Here is a 14653-nt window from a genome sequence, read left to right on the forward strand (position 1 = left end):
CAGTCTGAGCTGTCGCTAAGGGAGGCAGTGTGATCCTCATCAAAGTCCGCTCTGGGAATGATCACACATTCACCCCCGTCTTCCCCGGCCGCAGGGTTTCGTTTCTTTGGATCGAGGCTGCATTGAGAGATTACAGCACGGAGGACTGAGCACACCCGTGTCCACTCCTTTTGGATTTTCTTCCTCAAAAATGAAATTCATGTTTATAATTCACAAGCCAGAGAACCTATGTTATTCTTCTGGAAGGACCGCATCCTTTAAGGGTTTCCTTTGCTCGGATATGTTCTTTCCAGAGCCGCCCAAGTGGGCATCCCCTTTGGAAGCTGTCTCTGGGCCTGCCTATTATGGGATATTCGAAGTAAAGGAAAGAAATGAGAACTGACATTGTTGGTGAGCCTACTGTGAGCCAGACACTGCTGGGCATTGGCTATGAGGTTTTATCAAATCAGAAATCCTTGACGTTTCAGATATATGTCTGAAAATGAGCAAAGGCTCCTTCTCACAGGAAAAATCTTCGGGTGATCTAAAGATGAACTGTGCTGACTTCACATGTTAGTGGATATTTTCCATGTCCTGGTCTGCAGCAGCCCGGGTTGTCCCTGAAGTCATTAATTCCTTTAGGAGGGAGATTTCCAGCCCAGCCGCTCTCCCACCTACCCGGGGCCTGCATTAGTGCTAAGCCCAGGCTGGGTCTGGTGCTGATAACACATTCTTTCAACAGGAAGTGCCTCCATTTTCAGTTGTCTGTGGGAGGGTGGAGGGCAGATAAGCTGTGAATGGAAACACAGAACAGATTTCTGCTCCACCCTCTTATTGCACTTTGATCAGGGAAAGAGCATGAACCTCCGCCTGCCTCAGCCGCCCGCTGCGGGCACTCCAGAGTGCTCTCTTTTACTTTCATTCCGGGATGTTTGTTGGTCTGGGTTGGTTTAGCTTAGTGAAGTGCCTGTTTTGCTATTCTGAGGTGTCTGTGATCTGAACTAAAGTCATTGGAAGGATTTAACTAGATGTGGGAAAACATATTAACCAATTGAAATTTATACTTGTATTTGTGTGTGTGTACTATGTCCACATATTTTCTCTGATTTTCTCCCCAAATTGGACTGATTCTCAGTAAGTAGCTCTTGAATATCACCAGTGAAGGAAAAGCCTTAAGATGAGCAATGACGTGACAAGACAGATTGTTGTGCCGATCCCAGACTTCTGTAGTTAGAATACCGATTTCGAGAGCTCAGGTTACACCAATGAACCCATGTAGTGTGTTTGGTGTTTTAGCTTCTGTACAGCTATGTTTCACCTGTGCATGGCTGGCCAGGCTCCAGCCTGCTCCAGGTGGCATGGAGGTGACTTCAGGGGTGCAGGGGGCCCCTTCTGATTCTCCCTTCCCTATGTTACTCTGATTCCTCCTGTTTTTTCATGCTCCTTTATGACTCCGACCAGGTGGCTCATCCCTCAATTGAGTGCTTGTGTTTCATGTTTCTAGTGCTAATCTATGTCTTCTACTCTTCCCCAAAGTTAGACTGTACTATGCCATTCAATGAAAATAGTCAAAGAAAAGTATAGATGGCTAATAGGTTGGGCCCTCTCCGATAGTCCCCTGTCCCCACCTGCTCCTAGGTTCCCTTGAAATACTTTCGCATGTGCATGGGTAAGTTGTAATCGTAAGATTATTAGAATTTATGTCCTGTTTTCCCTTGACAGTGCATTATAGGGCTTTTTTCCATTTTGCTACATGATCTTATTTTTAATAATTGCATAATAGCTCACTGAGCGGATGTCCCTTGCTTTTCCAAACATCCCCGTATCATTAGACATTAGATTATTTCCATGGTTTCCACTATTATAAGGAACCCTGCAATGATGTCTTCCTCTGTGGATCCTTTCCCTTCCTTTGATTTCTTTCCTTATAAGACATTTCCAGAGGTGAAATTACAGAGCTAAGTAGGATATAATATTCTTGATGGCTCTGTGAACTACCTTCTAAGGCGTGTGCCAGAAAATAACCCCACCAGCCGTGGATGAGGGTACCGTGGTCATCATGGTGTCATCACATCTCATCATTATGTATCGTTGCATAAAAGTTTTAATTAACTTTTTATTGAGGTACTATTGACATATAAAAAAGCTCTACATCGCAGTATTTCATGATTAAATAGTGTGTTGTCTTTTAAAAATAGTAAGTTCTCAAGCCTTGGGCACAAGTAGTTGTTCTGTTTTTTTCTTACAGATTCAGATCTTGCTTTATATTTCAAATGAACTGTTTTTTCAGGAGCTTATCACTCATAATTTGGGATTTGCCCACCCTTTGACAGCAGGACTCCTGGCCTGCCATAGAGCTTAACAATTTTGTCTGAAAAAGAAAATATGTTTTTCAACTGGTGGTTTTGGGGGTTATTGTTCAGGAGTAAGAATAATATTCAAGGTATTAAGATTTCTTTAATGTGGCTTATTTGAGAAAGGACCAGTGTCCTTTCGAAGGGCTGTGGACACACCTTGCTTTCTCTTCGCAAAGAGCTGTTGGTAACAATTAGAACGGGGTCCTTGTTGAGGTGGTGTCCCTTAGCTCTGGATGAGTTCCCACTGCTGCTCCACCGGGTGATGGCAGTCGCTCACCTGGGCCCATGGATGGAATTGGGGGGATTAAATTAGGTCCATGCTCCTTAACCTTAAGAGTAAAATAAAATACTAACAGTAGTGTACACTTCTGTAGTCTTCACTACTGTCAGACGCTGTTGTAAGGGCTTTACATGTATCAGCTAATTTAATTCTTGCGACAACCTTACGACATAGGTCCTCTTCTTATTTCCATTTTAAAGGTGAGGAAACTGAGGCACAGAAAGTTTCAGGTCACGCCTTCCAGTTTACCTCGCCCGTGTTGTCTCTTTGACTCGTTTGCTGGCTTTACGAACAGGCCTCCCCACACCGTGCGTGCCTCTGGTTTTGAACACCCTTTCCTCACCAATGATAATAGCTTCCCTTCGTGGAATGTTTAACATGGCAAGGCCTCATGTGGATGCTTTTACAAACATTATGTCATTTAATTGTCACAACGAAACATTGTCACTTAATTGTCGCGGCCACACTTGAGGTAGGGAATACCAGGGCCAGTCACTGAGGAGGAGGCTCGGGGAGGTGGCTGCACCAGGACAGGGTTTGAAAGCCGAAGCTGTCCCCACTGTACAGGCTGCCTATGGCCATTGCGCACAAGACTTCCCCTCTGTGATTCCTTGTTTGACCTCTCGCTTCACCTCCCTGTCCCAGCCACTCATTCATCCTGCAGGATGGGGAGTTGAGCGGTCTTATTTTCAAGTGTGTATGTATCCTGGCTCCCCTCGCAGCCTGGGAGCTCGTCCAGTGAGCGACTGTCTCATTGGGGCTCCTCGTCCCCATGCCTGGCTCTCATAGGTACCTTGCTAATGTTTCTCGTCGCTGACTTGTGGTGGTGACGACAGACCCTCTGTTATGTCAGCACTGCTGGCTGTCCGAGGTGGGCTGCTACCTGGGCCAATGCAGCCCCCTCTTCATTCCATGAAACAGCGCTTGCTGTGGGGAAGTCAGATTTCATCAGATAAACGCAGATGGCAGATGCGCTTTCCGGGGAATAGGTGGATCAAGTCAAAGTTGGGTGTGACTGGAATCATTTATAAGGGAGCTCACATCCTACTAATTGTATGATGGCTCCTTTTGTAATTGAATATGACCCTTTTGTTTATTTCCTCAGGGGTAGTAGAAATTATGGAATTAAGGGCTAAAGTTAATCACCATATTTATACGTGTAGCCAAATCAGTAGCTTTAGTTTGCTTGACAGGATTCTTCAGCTATTTCAAAATTTTGAGAGGAAGCTATTTAAAATATTAGACAACTCAGGGGCCAGCCCCGTGGCCTAGTGGTTAAGTTCATGCGCTCTGCTTTGGTGGCCCAGGGTTTTGCTGGTTCGGATCCTGGGCGTGAACATGGCACCGCTCATCAGGGCATGTTGAGGTAGCATCCCACATGCCACAAGTAGAAGGACCCATAACTAAAATATACAGCTATGTACCAGGGTGCTTTGGGGAGACAAAGCAGAAAAAAAAAGAAAAAAAATTGGCAACAGTTGTTAGCTCAGGTGCCAATCTTTAAGAAACAAAAAATTTAGACAGTTCAAGGACTTTGTGAAATTTGCTCTTTTATGCACCTAAAACCCTCGGTTTAAGTCTTTAAGTTTGTGTTATTTAAAAAGAAATTTGAGTGTGTGTTGGGGGTCCTGTCGTTGCTGGATTTTCACAGCCCCTCATTTTGCTAGGAGACAGAAGGCTTGGTTACCTGTGGAGTGGCTGGGTTGGTCTGTCCGGTTGGGAGGAAGTTGGGATGGGCAGACAGGAAGTCACAGGTCAGACCTCCTGAAGCCCCACCACCCAGCCTCCTGCGGTTAGGGTGAGGATTAGAGAGAAAACCAGATTTTTTCCAGGAAAGAGTAGCATGGCATTTAGTTCCAGGCCCCCAAGAGGAGCCGCGGAGGCTCGGCACAGTGTGCTTCCATTCAGTTTAGCCTGTTTCTCTGAAGTGGATGTAACTCGGCCAGACTAATGGATATTTTGGGGATTTAATGGGACTGTGTATGTAAAAAAAGAATGCTTTGAAAAGTACAAAATGTTCTACCTGTGTCAAAAAACAAGTATCCAGTAATTTATGGGATGGAACCCTGAAAGCTTGGAAGAAATAATGGGCTTCTGAGCTTTTGGAAGGAAAAAGGCATCATTAAAAAGTATGTGATTATGGCTAGATTTTTTAAAAAGTCAGATACAACTGTTTTCTCAAACCATAGTCTAAACACGATTTTAGTTATTTTGGTTTGATTCTACTAAATTATATCATGTTTTCTATATGGTCTTTTTCATTTGGATGGAAGGAATGAATGAAATGAGAGAGGTGACCTTTTGCTTCAAGAAATAATTGCTGAGATCATGACAGATATAGGATGCTAGCATTTTCTTTATAATGTGGTCTGCTTCAAACAGGGCCTGTTCTTCTTGGAAAGAATTAAGGTAAATGAGGTAGATATTAAAACCTGTGTATGCATGGGTTAATTTTCCATGATGTCAGTGCTTAAAAATTTCATTTATCAGGCCTTGCTGAACTGTGTAGCTTTCCTTTTTAGATTTTGACGTAACTGCTAAGCCTTGTGGGTCTGCTCTGTGTGTGTGTGTGTGTGTGTGTGTGCGCGCGCGCAGGGTTCTGCATTTTCTCTTTTGAAATGATTAGATTGTGTGGGCATGATTAAGGCCTATTTACCTGCGTGGTATGGTTGGTTTCACTGTCAGAGATCTGAGAGTTGGGTACTTTTTACAAATAGGCTTCCTCCAGTTCCCCTTTCCTACCTGTGTCTGGCTGCGCATCATGCCGGATGGCTCCTGCCATGAGTCCTCAGGTTAACAGGAGAATGTTTCTAAGAGCTGAAATTGCCAGGTTTAGGTCAATGGCATGCTCTCCCAGGCTGCCCTGCCCAGCCCCTGTGTCTACCTAGCCCGAGTGGGCCACCTGACAAATGTCATCGATAACTGTCTCTCCCATTCTCTTTCTCTTTCTGTCTGTCCCTCCTCCGCCAGGCGGGCGCCTCGGTGCTGTCTGGCCCGGGAGAGAGCACCAATCCCGAGAACAGCGAGCTCAAGTACTCAGGTCAAGACGGGCTGTACATCGGCGTCAGCCTGGCCTCGCCGGCTGAAGTCACATCGTCCTCGGTGAGACAGGATTCCTGGTGCGCCCTCGCCCTGGCCTGAGCCGGCTCTGGGGAGCGGGAGGGCGCACGACCTGCGGTGATTTTGTCCAGCAGTCCAGACCGGGGCGAGTATGCTGACAGAACATTCCTCTGACGCGTGATTTCCGTGCCTTTATTTTGAAAGAGATGCGTTTCCCAAGAGGCTCGCTCGGCCTTACCACCCAGCCGCTGTCTCTGAAGAGCCAGAGAGAAGATGGAGCTTCTGGGAAGGGCCGGTGCAGCCCACGCACGTCGCCTGCTCCCTGGCCACGGCCACTTCCAGCCAGCCTGCCTCTGGGTCTGCCAGAGGATGTGGTGTCCGCTGTGCCGCTGCCAGAAACCGGGACTTGCCGGCTAAAGAATATTGAGAGATTTTTTAAAAAAAGGTTTTATGTGTATTGCCCCGAATCACGTGCTTCTTCTGATCGATTTTGGTTATTCCAGAATTTCTTCATACCTTTTCCACACCCAAATTTCACATGCGTTCACGGAGAAGACCATTTGAGGCCATTTGGTACACACTTCTGGAGGCTGAGTCGGTTCATGAGGTCTCTTGTCAAAAATATTACTCAGTTTGCAAGACTGCGTTATAACTGTAATGTACACTGTGACTGATGTTTCTCAAAGTTCATATTGTGTGACTGATCTGAAGTCAGTCGGAATTTGTAAACAGGGTAGCAAACAAGATATTTTTCTTCCATGTATACAATAATTTTTTTAAAAAGTGCAATTTGCGTTGCAGCAATCAGTGTTAAATCATTTGCATAAGATTTAACAACATTTTTTATAATGAATGTAAACATTTTAACTTAATGGTACTTAAATAATTTAAAAGAAAAATGTTAACTTAGACATTGTTATGCTTCTTTTACAACTACATCCCATTTCTATATTTCCAATTGTTAAAAGAAAAATATTTCAAGAACAAATCTTCTCTCAGGAAAATTGCCTTTATCCATTTGTTAAGAATTTTTATACAAGAACACCAATATTCTCCCTTTATTTTACTGTGGAATATGTGCTGGAAATTTGCAACAAAGCTTTACTACCTAACAGGTAACATTTGTAAATACTCTAGGCGTCTGTACACACCATGATGAAGTCTCTGTAGTGTGACTAACCCACAGGCAGGTTGGTTTACATTAATTTTTTTTTAATGGGATGTCCTATGGAAACTATTTCACCAGAGTTTTAAAAATAAAAAGGGTATTGTGTTGTTTCTGTACAGCGAGTTCCTTCCCTTTCAGTTTCATTTTGATACTGTATGTGGCTATAGATATTCATATAAAACAAGTGCATGCGATGTTTGCAAATTGCTTTATGGCCTTCCTTTCAATGAATTTTCCTTTTGGGGCTGTTTTATACCTTGGCTTGTTTGAAGTTGGTACATGGAGTTCGTTATCATTGTCAGTTTGCATTGGGGACAATTTTTATGAGTGAAAAGGACCCAGTATTATATGACATTATCTGAGATTATAAGCATTCTGTTTAGGATCAATCTTTATAAACGTTTAAAAAGTCCAGAGTTTCTCTCTTTCTCTGAATGAAACATGCTCTGTGACCCAGAAACAGAATGGTTTCTTTTCTGGTCCTCCCTTTTGCAAAGTGCCACGATGTCTCAAAGCTTGTCTGAGGCTGGAGTCCTTATGCTCACCAGAAGATATAAAGTGATCTGAACAATCTCTGCTTTTTCGTCATTGTTGGGTGGATTTCAGGAAATCAGGAGGCTGTTTCGCACGCAACACAGAATGGTGGCATTTCATTTTGGCTCCCTAAGCATGGGGGATTTTTGCCTTATTTTCATGTACTGTTTACAGCCATTCTATCGGGTCCAGTCTGAAACTTTTAAGAGGAGGGAAACCTTCCTTTGTGGTGAGGTGGTGTTGGAAGTCAGACTCAGGGCTGGGGGGTGGGCGTCTGGGGAATTCACCCAAGCCCACATGGGCCCTGACATCATATGGCGGGCTAGATCAGTGGTTAAGAGAGCTGGGTCTGGGGTCAGACCACTCACCTTCGAGTCCCTGCTCTGAATGCATGGGCTCTGTGACCTTGGGCAGTTAGCCAACTCTCATTTTCCTCGTCTGTAAAATAAGGTCAATAACATGTAACTTGGGATTAAATGAGATAATCCATGTGAAGTGCCTGGGGAAGTGCCTGGCTATAATTAGCGTTAAGTGTTAACTTGACTTTGAAGGAGGGTGGCCAGAGCTCCTACCAGATGAGTGTTTTGAATATCTTACTCCCTGTGGAGTATTGGCAGTTTATGGTCTGTGAGAGTCTCATGTCCCTTGGCTCTCCTGTGCTTCTTGACCAAGGCTGGGGAGAATGAAATGAGGCATCCCTCCCAGCCCAGGGGTGGCTGAGATGGAGGGAGGATGCTTGAGAGGTACCAGTCTGAGTTTAGCTGATGGTTTTATAGAATAGGGTTGGTGTGACAGCAGAAGGAAATGATGATCCCCACTTACTCTTGGTTTCCTTCCCTCTTATGATTCTCGTTACTTTGAGCACTTTCTGGCGGGTTGGGAGTTGTTAGAGTTAATATGCTTTGATTGGAAAATGAATTTTTCTTATTGGGGCTTCCAAATGATCTTTTTTCTGGCCATGGTCTCAAATGTTGAGGTCTTTCCAATCCTAAGACGCCGTTAGGTTGTTAAAACCCCTGTTCTTTTGTCAGAACACAAAGGGGAATGAATTTTAGCTTTCACGAAATAAATTAACAAGGGGCAGAAGGAGGGGGAGAGCTGCTTGTAGCCTGTGCTAACACAATGAACTCCGCTAATCTGGGCCTTTTCAACAGGGACTTTCTCACCTGTGATTGTAGAAAGGAGAAGTTGGATAATTTGTTCCAAATACACAATCTCAGCACCCCTCCCCCAAAGTATGACATACAAAAAAAAAGTCATTCCTCACTAAGGAGTGCGTTTAAATAGATGGTGCACCTTAAAGAGCCCGCAGACCCATTACTGTGGGCTGCGAAATTTATGTCCTCTGTCACCCATGGCTGATTTTAGGCCATCTTACATAACTGAAGGCTCTGTCTGGGGTCTCTCTTCAGGGTCACTTCGTGTTGTTTCCTGGTGCCTATGGGAGGGTCAGGAAAGCAAAGGGAGCCATTCATTTCCCCCTGCAAATAAATTAACTTGCTCATGGGAAATGTTTTCCCCAGTCCTTGGAAATTTGATGTCATTTCAGATCATAGATAAATTAGCTGCCGGGAGGGCAATACAGCAAGTCTTTGGTGGCTATGCCAGACTCCAGGCTGCTTTCAATTTTGGGCAGTGTGGTGGCTTCGGTGTGTTAAGTTCTCTCTATGTGCTGGTATTGTCCACGGGGTCTTCGGATCCCCTGGACTGAAAGGGAAACAATAGGTGTGTGTGTGTGGAGGGTGGGAAGGTGGAGCAGGGATCAAACATTTATTCAGGATAAGGCAGCTCTAGCTGCTTAGAATGAGTTTTGTTTCTGGGTTAAAATAGCAAGTCAGTTTGGCAACGCTAGTTATCTCTCTGACAGGTAGTGAGATATGAGTTTGATTATTTTAAATGAGAAACAAATGATAAATTTGCTAGACCAGATCTTTCAAAACGGGGTCCATGCGTAAAAGTTTGGTGCCTGCAGCTCTGGCCAGTGGAGGCCTCGGGATGGATTCTGTGTGGCTGACCCTGTAGCTGGAGCTGGATTCTGAGCAGACCCCACTGCTCTGGTCTCTGCAGGGGGCAGGGGGCAGGGACAAGGTGATAGCTGTCTGCGGGGCCTGCAGAGGAGAGGAATCACATGGTGTCTTCAGTCGGGTCCACTCTAAGATATTAGGCTGAACGCCTAATAAATTCTTAGAAACTTTGGATAAATAAATTATGGTCGATAAGTCCAAACAGCTTCTAAAGGAAAGTTAGGATGGTGCGGGTACACGTCAACCTCTGAGACTCACGTCAGAGCCTGTCACCACGCTCCCACCAAGTGCTCTCTGGCTTTCCCAAATCTGCACTGGGCACTCACGGGACAGCGGCGACTTCACTGTTTTTGCTCAGTGGTTGTCACAGGGAAGTGATTGTTCCACAGCTGATGTCACTATTTAGACAGATAGTTATTTTGCTTGGTGGCTTTTTTTTTTTTTAAAAAAAGAATGAACATTTAAAAAAATGGCTAAAATATAGCAATTAAAGATGAGATCATGTTTAATTAGTAGGAGGGCTTATATTTCAGACATCAGGGGTTCCCTGTGGTAGGATAATCACCTAGATATCCCTTAGCTTTTGGGCACGTCGTTTCTTCTCCCTGGAGCTCGGTCTCCACAGCAGCCATGAAACAGAGAGACCAAGCGGCGTGGTCTTGAAGGTCCCTTCCACCTGCACTTGCTGCCCACAGCCCGTATGCAGATTATGTGCAGTGAGGCGATGGTGGGTCTGCGGTCCGGTCTGGGTCCCCCGAGTCTGAGGGGCCTCCTGAGATGCTTCCACGACCAGGGGGGCTGGTGGGATTGGAGTCTCCCAGCTCGCTTCCGGGTCCCCTTTGACCGCAGGTTTTGATCTGTGGAGGCCGAGTCCTCCTGTTGCCTCAGGCCACAGAGGATGAGGGTCCTGGTCACATTCAGGAACAGAGGCGCTTGGTAAGAGGTGCTGCCACCCGCTGAGGCCAAACCTGCTTGGTCTGGGGCCCCTGATACAAAACTTATGCAGTGATACGGACCCAGACCGGAAAATGGAAATGTCTGGCAGCTGAGCAGTTCGCAGAACAAGGAAAAAACAGCTTTGCTTTGCTTGGCCCATTGCTTCAATATCTTGTAGTTGGTTTTTTATTTCTCGGAAACAACCAACTTTTCATTGTTGCTTGCCTTCTGTGTCTTCTGGTTAGCCACCATAGAGTTTTCCTCCCTGTCTTTCTACCCCTTCCCTGGGTTTTACTCTTATTTTTGAGAATTCTATTCCTTTAACGCTCCAAGACTGGTCTGAAATAATAATAATAGCCAATATTTATTTAGCATTTACTATGTGCTAGTTTCCATACAGAGTGCTGCACAGACATCGATTCATCTAATCCTCATCCCAAGTGAATGAGGTGGTGCTATCTGCATTTACAGAAGTGTCTACAGAGAAGTTAAGTAACTTGGTCAAGATTACACAGTAGCAGAGTTGAGTGAGCCCTGGCAGTCTGGCTCCAGAGCACGTGCTCTTTAATCACTCCACCATATTGTCTTGTCATCTTAATTTAAAGGGGAAGAAATCGAAGAACGCAGATGGGGAGCTGGAACTGAGAGTTGAGGCTACGCCCTTTCTCTCTGCTAGCATCTCAGAAATACACAATTGTGATTTGCAACACAGCTGTGCCCAGACGGAAGAAACCTAGCAAACGTGTGTCTCTTCTACTTACAGGTTTCTTTGGAGCACGTAAGGTAGGGCATAGTTGTTGGCCGGAAAGTACTAAGTTTGCAGGTGCTGCACTGTCTTTGAGCAAGTCACTTCTCCTTTTCATGGACAGCTTGTTATGCTCTTGTCTAGCTCCAAAGATTAGGGTAAAGCATTTTGCAAAGTATAAAAAGCTGGTGAAATTATTAATAGTGGTTAAAACTAAACACCAGAGCGAACAAGGAATACTTGGTTGTGGTGTAAAATCTTTCTATGCTTCGTTGTGCCAAAGAATTTTTTCAGGAAAACTTGTGCAAGATTTTGGCAGTGGTGTCTTCAGCTTTATCTTATTAAATAAGTGTTCATTACTGCTTACATCACTGTTGGTATTATTATTTTGATAAGTGTGCATTACTAATGATGCTGTCTGTCAGGGCTCCTCAAACTTTGTGCATGAGAATCGCACACGGTGCTTGTTAAAATTGCAGAGCCCCTGGCTCCTTCCCCAGAGAATGTGATTCTGTGGGTCCTGTGTAAGGCTGAAGAATCTGCATTTTTTTTGCTTTTTCATTGATTAAAATGTCTTGAATAGTACAAAATTCAAGAGTTACAAATTGGAATACAGTGAAAAACAATTGCCCTTCTCACTCCTGTTGCCCAGCCACTCAGTTCTCTCCCAGATGTAACTTATTTCTTGCACTGATTATATGCGTTGACTATCGATGCATGTACAAGTATATACAAGTATGTATGTTCAGATTTTTTTTTAAACACGTGGTAGCATACTATACACATTGCTTTGCATTTTGCTTTGTTCACTTAGCTTATCTGGGTAGTTCATCTTTTCTTCAGTGTCCCATTGAAGACATTTGTTTCCAAGCTTTTGCCATTTAAGCAATGCTGCAGTTATTATCCCGTATCTGTGTCATTTCACTCATATGCAAATCTATCTGCCTATGAGATGAGTTTCTAGAAGTGGCATCACTGAGTCAAGGGGCAGCTCTAGTTTTAATTTTGATAGATAGTGCCAAATTGTTCTCACAGAGGTTGTTCCACTTTGCACTGCCATAGGCGATGTACAAGGGTAGCTGTTTTCCGTTAGTCAAATCAGTTATTACCAAATATTCTGATCTTTGTCAATTTTGTATCTCTGAGTTTTGTTTTGCATTTATCCTGTGGTGAATGAGGTTGAACATCTTTTCCCGTGGTTAAGAGCCATGTGTAGTTCCTTTTATGTGAACTCTGCCCAATTCTGTTCATATTATTTACCTGTTTTTTCTATGGGGTTATGGGTCTGGTTGATTTGAGTTTTTTGCATATGAAGGAAATTAACCCTTTGTCTGAAATATATTTTAAATATATTTATTCCTGGCTTTTCATTTGACTTTGTTTATACTTTTAAAAAATCATGATGATCTTTTCTTTTTTTAAGGTAATTCAATTTATCAATCTTTTATGGCTTTGAAGTTTTGTATAATATTTACGAAAGCCTTCTCCATTGTTAAGACTAATTTTTAAAACCCCATGTTTTCTTCTAGTACTTTTATGGTTTTGCTTTTGAGGTTTACATTTTGTTTCTATCTGGAATTTTTGTTTTTGGTTGTTGTAACATGTAGAGTATTTTCAACCTTATGTTTTTCCAAAAAACAACCTAATTGTCCCAGCATCATTTCCTGAATAATCCATTTACCTCCCACCGATTCAAAATGGGAATTTAAAAAATGTATAGATTCTCATATGTATATGTCTCCTTGTATAAATTCTTATGTGGATATATATTTAATATAAATTTTTATATATATTTGGGTCTATTTCTGGATTTTTCTATTCTGTATGAATAATCTGTTCATTCACACTTTGATACCAAATAACTTGGGCTATTATACTTTGCAACATATTTAGAGGGTTAGTCCCTTCTTATTAATCTTTAAAGAACTAAGAATTTAATCACTATTTTGCTTATTTATTTTTCCATATAAATTTTAGAATCAGCTTGTTCAGTTTTCAAAAAACACTTTGTTGGTATTTTTATTGGGATAATATTAAAATTTCTAATTAACTTAGGGAGAATTAATATCTTTATTTTGTTAAGTCTTCCTGTCCAAGATGAAGTATGTCTTCTCGTTGGTTTATGTATTTTTCTGTGTCTTTCATTAGCGTTTTAAACTTTTCTTCATGTAGATCTTCTGCATATTTCCAGTTAAGTTTATTCCTAGGTGTTTCACACTTTTTGATGTTAGTATAACTCTTCTAATTGGTTGTTATGTATGCTAAGAGTATATTATGCTTGTTTTCCAGAATCACTCTGAGTTTTCATATCTTTGTTTCAGTCGATTCTCTAGTGTTTTCTGGGGGAATGTGCAGTTTCTATTTGCACTGCTGGTGGCTTGGGTGTTGGTGGGAAACCCTGCTGTTAGTGTTGTCTGATTAAGGAAATACATACCTCCTGGTTGCACTTATGCGCTTAAATCATGGATTCATATAACTTTAGAGCTGGAAGGGACCTTGCCGAGGTCCAGCTGAGGAAACTGAGTCTCGAAAGGTTAAATCCTGCTGATCAGTATGGAACTCAGGTTTCCAGACTCCTGGCTCAACGGCCTTGGCTCTGAGCTAGGCTGAGGGGTCACTGAATGAAACTGAAGACCCAAACACTGTGAGCAAAAGCTTGGCCTTTGGCAGAGGCTAGTACCTTACTGCTCTGAGCACTGCTTCATCAATCAGTTTAGGAATTAACAAGCTACCGAGACTTGGGCCAATATGGTTTTTCAAAGATTGCATATGTCCGCAAGCGCCAGGTCTGAGATACCTCCAGGGAATAGCGCAGATGACCGTTGGTCTCCAGTGAATCATCAGGCTGCATTTGCTGGAATAAATGAAAACATTGTGAGAGCGGGAAATCAGGACAAACACCTACATTTGCTAACTCAAACAGCTTTCCTTTCGGAGCCCCTGGAGATCAGTTATCACCAAATGGATAGATCTACTCTGCAAAGTTTTTGCAGGCCTCACAGCTTGTAAATAAGAGACTGCATTCTTCATGCTCCCCTCTTGTTGAATCTGGCAGAGGGAAGACCTCTGGCTCCAATCAGCTGGGCAGTGACCGGTAGCTGGGCTGGCCTGGAGAGAGTGACGACTCTGGTTGAATGAATTTTGTAAACCAGTGGGTTTAATTCAGAGTACCCTACATTTTGAGAACACAAGGCATTTTATTCATGGAAAATTATGTTGGGAGCACCTATTGTGTACTACTTACCATTTATAAAGCCATACAAATACCAACTGGTTTGTGTGGAACACACTGGCATAGATTACACAATATTTAACATTTCTCTATCTCTTCTCCTCCCCTTTCCTCTGTCTTACACACTTCTTATTCTTTGTACTTTTACTAGGACTTCCTTTTTGTCTATTCTTCCATTTACATTTTGTTCATTACTTGAGTCTACAACAAACATTTCTGACTCTCTGATACCAGTAGGTTCAGTGGTGGAATTTCTAGTTGTGTCCTCCCGGGAGAGTTCCCAAAGGTAGCCCCTCTCCTTTGCAAATGGGTGAGAGGTTCTTTTGTTTTGGAACTGA

General features: G+C 43.2%; 1 protein-coding gene across 4 annotated transcripts in view; it reads left to right on the forward strand.

Annotated features, from left to right (window-relative positions):
* GATA6 (GATA binding protein 6) overlaps positions 1–13137 on the forward strand; it is a 35964-nt gene extending 22827 nt beyond the window's left edge. For 3 of the 4 annotated variants that reach the window (XM_070513388.1, XM_070513390.1, XM_070513389.1), the window contains exons 7-8: positions 5587–5718; positions 5881–13137. In XM_070513388.1, coding sequence (XP_070369489.1) covers positions 5587–5718; positions 5881–5934 — 186 coding nt within the window. In that variant the 3' untranslated portion in view covers positions 5935–13137. Of the gene's footprint in view, positions 1–5586 lie in introns of all 4 variants that reach the window. The other variant, XM_044773546.2, reaches the window with a different exon arrangement.
* The last annotated feature ends 1516 nt before the right edge of the window (positions 13138–14653 follow it).

Source organism: Equus asinus, chromosome 7 (assembly GCF_041296235.1).
Source record: "Equus asinus isolate D_3611 breed Donkey chromosome 7, EquAss-T2T_v2, whole genome shotgun sequence".
Taxonomy (NCBI): domain Eukaryota; kingdom Metazoa; phylum Chordata; class Mammalia; order Perissodactyla; family Equidae; genus Equus; species Equus asinus.